General features: G+C 38.4%; 1 protein-coding gene across 1 annotated transcript in view; it reads right to left on the reverse strand.

Annotated features, from left to right (window-relative positions):
• Positions 1 to 5,049: 5,049 nt before the first annotated feature.
• ELOVL2 (ELOVL fatty acid elongase 2) overlaps positions 5,050 to 8,585 on the reverse strand; it is a 32,243-nt gene continuing 28,707 nt past the window's right edge. The window contains exon 9 of the mRNA XM_021717367.1: positions 5,050 to 8,032. Within this exon, the coding sequence (XP_021573042.1) occupies positions 7,907 to 8,032 (126 nt within the window). The 3' untranslated portion in view covers positions 5,050 to 7,906. The remainder of the gene's footprint in view (positions 8,033 to 8,585) is intronic.

Raw genomic sequence — 8,585 nt, forward strand, 5'->3', positions numbered from 1 at the left:
ATGAGTTCAGTGAAAACCCACTTTATAAATGTTAACTTAGAGTTTTAACTATTGAATTAAGTAAAAACCTTAAAAGATAATCTTTATCCTAAGTCAGTGAAAACTGTTATAAATCACCTACATAACTCCTATATGTGTTAGAACTTATAATGAATTCATAATGAACTTACTATAAACTTGTGCTTCTAGAAAACCTTATGTCTAAACACTAAACTATATAATTCTAAATCAAATAAGGAGTGAATATACTTATATCATTTATTACTTAAGCAATATCTAGTAACTTATAACCAAGTGAAAGAAAGCATTCTTGATGTGCTTCAGAGTTTAACCCTTGCATATGTTAGAAAAGGCCAAGCAGCATAGTGGGAAAATGGAAAAATGAACCCTGACATTCTCAGGTTAGCTGTGAGTACTTCGCATAAACATGCCATTTTCTTTTTCCACGACTGCACAGAATTCTTCGGTGGTACCAAACAGCAAAGACGGAAGACAGAAGGGCCTCAGCTGCCCGGACTCGCTTTGTGGCCGGGGGTCCTCAGTGCACCTGGACTTTGTCAATCAGGCGGGCCTCCAAGGCTGGCTCCCAACATTATTTCATCTTTTTTCTTTGCCTTCCTGTTCACTCTAAAGCCTCCAGCAATTTGCTAACTACTTCCCAAAGACCATACCTAGTGCCTTTTTTGAATCCCCTAGTTCTTGCTCACTTTACTTCCTTGCAGCATTTAACTTTGAATGCTCTTCTTGTGAGACTTCTGGGTCACTGCTTTTTCCTTTTCTCCGGCTGCTTCCTTGGCTCCTGTTTTGGGTTCATTATCTGGAAGGTGCCCAGCTTCCTCTTTCCCACATTCCTGCCTTCTCTTGGCACAGGTGCTTCCTGAGGCCAATGCATGGGCACCTGCCCATTAGCACCACCTGGGTTTTATCCCACACCATAGCCTGAATGTGTCCACAGCTGACTCAACATCCTCTGCTTCCCCAGCCCCGTCCCAGGTCAAACCCTCCTTTGCTGAGCCCATGGCATCACCACCCACTCCTGTCCCTAAGCTCAGATGCTTACATTTGACACTCTCTCCCCATCAAAATTTTGTGGCATCTCCTAATGAAATCTTCTATAGGATCTAGCCTAGATTTCCCCTAACTCTGTGGGAGGGAAATGTCACAACTACCTCTGTCCCTGGCTTCTCCTAAGCTCTTCTCCTTTCCCCAATAACCACAAGTGACTCACTATGGTTATTGGTCCGCACCACCATCTAACCATGTCACCCTGCTGTACATTGTGATGGCTCCCTGTTAGTGTGACACTCAGAGTTGTATGCTTTCAGCTTTGGCATCTGCCCCTATCTTTCACTTATTCTGTACTGAAGCCTCTTTACTCTTAGAAGTTTCTAGAATGTGCCATGACACGGTGTCACTGTGCCTCTCCCTGACTGATATTCTTCTGCAGGAAGGACTCTTCACTCAGTTCTCCCCCAAGAAAGTCCCTAAATGTGCTGCCAGGTCTGGCTCCAGCTCCTCACACAAAGTCTTCTCCCCTGCCCATCCCAGGCCACAATTGGGCAGTCCCTCCTCTGAGCTTACTTGGTGCTATACTCATCTTTTGAAGAATTGCTTCTTGGGGCAAACTAAGTCTTTGCTCTTAAGGCCCTCAACTGATTGGATAAGGTCTACCCTTATTATAGAGAGTAATCTACTTTACTCCAAGTCTACTGATTGGAATGTTAACCACATCTGTAACACACAGCACTAGACTGGTGTTTGATCAAGCACTTGGGCATCACAACTAGCCACACTGACACATAAAATTAACCATCCTGTGTCCCCTTTGGAAAATGACCAAGACCCCAGGGCCTGTTTCTATTTTTTTTTTTTTTTAACTTTGCTGCCACATGAAGGTTAACAGCCCCATTCTCAAACTCCTCTTGTTCTTTGGTCTCTGAGAACTTGCAAAAACCTGGATATTCTCCTGTGTCTGTCTCCTGGAACTGTGAATTCATTATTCTACTGTTTCTGGTAAGACACAAAGACGAGAAGGCTTGGGACCTGTACCCCAGCCATCTCCACACCAAAGCTGAGTCTCAGCTGAGTTTCACATCCTGCAATTTCAGACTCAAGGCTGCAATATCAATCTACTTTTACCCATTTCCAGCCTGCTGGCCTGCCTCATAGATTTCGCACTTGCCAGTTCCCACAATCGTGTGATCCAATGGCTGAAAATAAATCTTTCCTAAATGAGGTGGTCACCCCCCTCACAAATCCTGGAATTTAGAAGAAATTGTGTATCTACATGTTTAAATTTTAGTCACCTCCAAAGTACTCTCCATTTGCTGTAATTGCCTATTGAGACACTTTTCCACTGCTCAAAACAGTTTTTGAACTCATGGATTTTGATACCTTTTAGTGCTTCTGCTATTTTTTGTTTCATGTCTTCCACATTGGCAGATATTTTCCTCTGAGGGTTTTTTTCATGTGGAGAAACAAAAAGTTGCTCGGGATAAGACCAGGTGATTAGGGAGGCTGGGTCACAAGGAGTCATGTTGTTTTGATCAAAAACTGCTGAACACTCAGATACACTCATAAATCACCCATCATGAAACAGGCACATACAATTGAAAGACTCTCCAAAAAAAAAAAAAAATTAACTGAAGCAGAATGTAGTCTTGCCACAAACAACACTAGCTGGTACACTAATGCTGGTGCTAAATGTTAAATGCTAAAACACTTACCTAGTGGGGGAAGCCTGTACTTCAAGGGGCATGCCCTCCAAAGGATAATTCTGTGTTTTTTGGGTCGCCCCTCATATATATGAATCTTCTATTGGTTCTGTCTCTGGAGAACTCTGACTAATATAGGGTATCTCTAAGAGTAGCTGAGACCTTTCCAGGGAGTCTCAGCATCATATTCAGTTCCTCATGTAAATGAAGTGGAATAGTTAATATAAACGTGTAATAGTTAATATAAACAGCACGTTCTTACAGAATGATAATGGCCTGCTTCTCACCCCGCCCCCTGTAAGTAGTGTCCCTAAGGGCAGATACCTTTTGTTTTCTTGACCTTTTTATTCCTCACTCTGCTGCCATGCCTGGTACACAGGAGTCATTTCAAGAAAGACTTGCTAGCTATTAACCTAGACATTCCTTGAAGTCTATTTGAATTCATCCATCAAAACTAAGCTCAGGTATTACCTCCTGTGGGAACATTTCCCTGGCAGGCTGTTTCAACACCGATTTTATGTCTATCTATGTTACCAGACTATGACCTCTGAAGGCAGACATTTCATCTGGATCATTCTGTATCCCTGGCACAATACATAGCACCGGACAAGGTAGATGTGATGGCCTTTTCAACCGAATATTACTATTTCCAGAGTTTATTAAAGTCGAAGTCTAGCTTTAAAATAATAAAGGCTAGTTCTGCATGGACTGTCTCAGATGGAGTGCTTCAATCTTTCAGAGAAATCTGCAATATCTATCATTTTTTTCTAGGGGCACAGATAGTAAGACTATGTTCATTTCCCTCTAAGTATATGATATTGGCACAGGCAAAACTGTGTAGAATTTCTCCTTTTGTTGTTCCATGCTCAGGAGTCACAAACTCAAATGCCTCCAGGGGCCAGTAGGTTAACAGGCTGAATGAAAAAGATGTGTGATGGTGACTGTGGCAAGTACAAGAGCATGAGCCCATCCCAAGGCATCCAGATAATTACAGACTGTGGTGCCCGCAAACATCAAGGGACATTTGAAGAGCTCTGCCTCATCCAATCTGCTGAATGTGATTTGGCAACACACACTTTCATAACGGGCTCCCAGTGGGTTGCTCATAAGATCTATAATGGCTGCATTTACCAGTTGCTCAATGAGGGTATGAATTACAGATTTACTTGTCCTGTCAGTGTTATTCCAGTGTTGCCTCAGCACAATTTAAGATGGAAAAATGACCTACAAATCAATAACTTTTACTTTTTTTTTTTTTTAACAATACTGAAAGTCATGTTTTATTGAAGGTCAAGGAATGTTTAGGTGATTGTAGTTAGTGTCCTAAAAGTGATTATTTCCTTGCATGCTGTGGAGAGAAACTCTTCCATAAATACATGGATGCAATTTGTCATGGAAGAAAACCTGCTATAATAAAAACATGCTGAATTTTACCTTACATAAAGGAATTAAAGATTTATTTCGGTGAATGTTTATCATGTAAGAGCAGTTCTTTTAATTTGCAACAAGTTATTAGGCCTTGCCATAGAAGCATAAGATTTAACTTCTAGACACACAGTTTGAATGAATCGGTTCCACCCACTGTTTAAAATAATAAAGGAAAATAAAGTTTAAAGGAGGACCTTTAAAACATTCAACTTCCACCCAGACCTCTAACCCCAGTTCAGAGAGTTAAGATGATTTCCCTCCCATTCCCTCTTTCCCTCCTACCCTTCCTTAAAATCTATCCTGTCCCACCTGTCACTATCCAGGAATACAAGCCATTTCGTAATCAGACTTGGAGCATATCTTTTGTAGTTTTCTTTAGGACCTGTGTATTATTAACATTACATTCAGAACTCTACACTGACAAAAACTCCCCACCTCAACCTCTCTCCCCAGCACCCACATGGTCAAGTCTCAACTCACCCCACTTCTGAGCTGAAATGACCACCTCTCACCTGTCCAGGCACTCTATAAAGACAGTCCTGGGTTTCAAGATGTTGCATAATGTTGTTTCTGCTTAATATTTTCTCCTTAATCTAGCACTCCTGCCCAGGATGTTCTTTATAACAACTTGATTATTATAACATTTATATCTTCTGCTTATCGAGTTGGTCTTAAATTTTTCTTGTGACTGACCATTTTCTAAAATAGTTTAAGTTGGTATATACTATATAAAGGGAATAATGTTACATTAAAAACCCATTGCTTGTTGAAAGAATTAAATGTCTAAAATTCATTACTAAAATACTGATTTATTGTTTAAAAATTCCTTGAATGATAAGTCATCTGGAATATCATGCAGGCACACATTTCAACTTCTTTGAACCAAATAAGAAAAATCACAACATGCTTTACTTTAGTGTAAAAATCAATTTATTATACAACAATCATACAGAATGCTTTTTATCTACAAAGACAAATGGCTTCTCCAGCCTCCCTGTCCACCCCAATCATGATACTATGTTCTTAAGATACAAGTACTTTCAAAGGAACACAAATGTGATATTTTCCAAATAAGCCCCCAAAACATTCATAAAATGATGTGGAAATATTGGAAAGAACTAAAATGAACACTTACATACAAAATACTTTTCTTCCCATCACAGTAAATAGCCTTTTGCCTTATTTTAAGTACTTTTCTGAAGGGGCAGTATGGGAGAGAACTTTGTTCTGCAATATGCCTAAATAGTTCAATATGCAATTTTGATGGATTGAAAATTTCTAGATTTAATTCCACTGAGTAAACAGTTGACTTTGTTTAAAAACCGAGGGAATTGCTAACAGATAAGCTTTACAGTAGTCAGTGAAGTATTTTCATCCCCATGAGTAAGAGGAAATTTGAAGAAATACTTTTCATTTTCTTCTTTAATATATTATAGAAATATTAAATATTGTATAGTTATGTTTTAGAAAAATCACATTAAAAGTAAACATTTTAAGTCACAACTTTTAATGGCAGACTAAAATATTTACCTGATTCAATTTTTATGGCTAAGATATCATAGTTCTGTGTATTTTTTTTTTATCAGCCCTTGAATGGTTTAAGGCTATAAGTATTAAGTTTCACTAGAATTAAAGACCAAATTGGAAATAAACATTCTGAATGAAACCTCCAACTAAATCTCTGGCATTGGCTTGAAAGTGTAAACCACTTGAGAGGTTTCCAGCTACCTTGCACTTATAGCTGTTTGACTTAGTCTGTTGAAGGAGACTCCCTTCCTGGCTGTTCAGTTATGGAGTCCATGAAATATTCAAGCGGCAGGTCTAATGTGCAGACTTGGGGACCTCACTGGCAATTAAGAATAAGCTCAGTATAATAACCAGTGATGTCTGTCTTCTAAGTTTCATTTTTACCTGGAATGGTCTTTGGTAACAGATTTTAGCCCATGTTTGAGACTCAAAACTGAACTAGAGTCTAGTTTCTACAAGGGGCTTTCTCCTTAGTCCAGTTTTGTCATAGGGGAGCAGTAACAGTCATACTCAAAGCGAGCCCTTATTTTCACATATCTTGCTAGAAGAGAACATAAAATACAGTTATAAGGTGATAGCAGTGGTGATGAAGCATCCTAGTGCAAATCAGTTTTAGGAAATGGTTTACAAAGATAAACAGAAGATTGAATACAGGAAGATGCCTGCTCAACAGAAATAGATCAACCAGTATTATAGGAATGATATAGGAACAATGCATTCACCCTCAAGACTATACTAAGCATTAGTCACCTTTTGGAAAATATGCCAGAATCCTGAAAAGGGTAATTTACATGACTTAAAAGTTGGAAAAGTCAGTAAGATGTTTTTTAACAGGGAAAAGAATTTTAAAACTAGAGCTTGGGGTGAAAAACAACAGGGCAGAAAAGCATGCTAGGCAGTAATGCGTTGGTGCAGCAGTGAAATGCCTTTCTAGTGCTCATGCATTTGATGTCAGTGTTGGGACCTAAACACTTAAAATAAGGTAGAAGATGAAGTGTAAATGTTGGCAAGCCTTGTTTTGTGGTGTATAAATTATTCTTCAAATCTTCAGGAAAGATTCTTGTTTCCATTCTTGGTACAGTTTAATAGTAAAAACAGTCCGGCACTTAGGGAGAAAGGAAGTCTCACCAGTGCTTCTGTCTGCGTTTGTGCTGCAGATCTGAGCAGGGATAGGATGTGCTGAGTTTGCCAAACTGGCATTTTTCACTGTGGCTCATGACCAGCGCACAGTTCAGTGTTGAGCTCCTTCCAAACTGCTCCATCTTTTTCTTCCCATTTTCAAAGACTTAAGTAACACGTAAAGAGTGCTAGCAGGTATTTGGGATAATAGTCACAAGTAGTTTAAAAAAGTTGTTGACTAATTTAGTGACTGTTTTGCCCTCATTCTGATAATTCTGATTTATAAATATTCCAGTGGCATATATGTTCAAAGGAAGGGATCAGATTGGACTCCAGTTCTTGTTCAGAAAGGGAATGGGCAGCCAGATTTAGATACTGCTTGCGAATATATGACTGATTAGGGAAACTGAGGAACAACACCTATCCAAAGCCCCTGAATTATGAAAATCTGGCAGAATATTCTTCTTCTTAGAATAACTAATCTTCAAAACAAAAAAAATATGAATTTCATTACCATATCACTAAGTTTAACATCAGAAGTAATAGTGGAATTTGACAGACAAGACTCTGGCTTAGAAGTTTTGCTAGATTTTTCTATCTTTCATGTATGGTCCCATTTGATTATTTTCTGGAGTGGATTCCTGAAGGGACAAATGGACTGATTATTTTATGCACTGGCAATTATTGCTTAATATAGATCAAAATATACCCTGTATTTAGAATATAATTAACATTCTGTTTTAAACATTTTAATCTGAACAAAACTCTCTTTATTTGAAGATTTCCTGTGAAAAACAATGCTCCATATTTCCTGGCTTTATTTGTGTATAAGGCGTTATAAAGACAGTTTCTGGTGAGAGGTTCAGTCCGTGGGAGGGAGGGAGAAGTTGCACCAGTTCTGAGGTCTTCAGAGATCAGCATTGCCTCAGTGCTGATCAAAGCAGTCAGTTAACAGATGAACCTAATAGCAATATATTAATACATTCTGGGTACAGATGATTTATAAACTCAAAAGAAATTAGTTTATCCTAAAACATATATAACTTTTAATTCAGTCTTTGCTTTAAAACAAGGGAATCTGTTAGGCTAGTATATATGCTTTTTCTGTTACTCTATTTTTATTGTGCTTTCTTGTCCATCACTCCGTTAGCTGCAGTGAAGTAAGCTTTGGAAAAACCATTCCTGACATCTTTCGCTGCAGGTGGTTCTTGCATATCTTTCTTCACTGGCTTTTTTCGGTATGTCTGTTCAATGTGTATATTTTGAAAAAGGATAAAAAAAGAAAAAGGGTTATTTAATACGACCTTGCCTCTGACATTGCATATAATTAACACAGTACATTATTTTGCTGGGCAAGAGCTTTCTAAAAGAATTCATGCTTGTAATGTGACCATTTTTGAACCTTTGGTTACATATAAAAATAGGGTAAAAACCAAGACAAATGCATGAATTCCAATGAATGGTCAGGATTTGTGTATTCTGGGATTAGCATTCAAATTATTCTGCATTAGTCGCTCACTTGGAAAGGATATAACTTTTTAAAAAATATAATTCAAATGAAAAGTGTTGTTATTTTAAAACACTAATACAAGGGATTCTGGCCTGATCTGGTTTTTGGTATATCCTTCCTATTCTAGTTTTTGGTATATCCTTCCTGTCTGTCCTCTCATTTTTTTTTAAAGCAACAGTACTATTAACAAGGGTTAAGACTGAATTTTTTTTTTTGAGTTAGAGTCTCACTCTGTTGCCCAGACTGGAGTGCAGTGGCCACTCCTGGCCACCACAGCCTCGACCTGC

Source organism: Carlito syrichta, unplaced genomic scaffold, assembly GCF_000164805.1.
Source record: "Carlito syrichta isolate Samal-C Ts95f unplaced genomic scaffold, Tarsius_syrichta-2.0.1 Scaffold309716, whole genome shotgun sequence".
Lineage (NCBI taxonomy): Eukaryota > Metazoa > Chordata > Mammalia > Primates > Tarsiidae > Carlito > Carlito syrichta.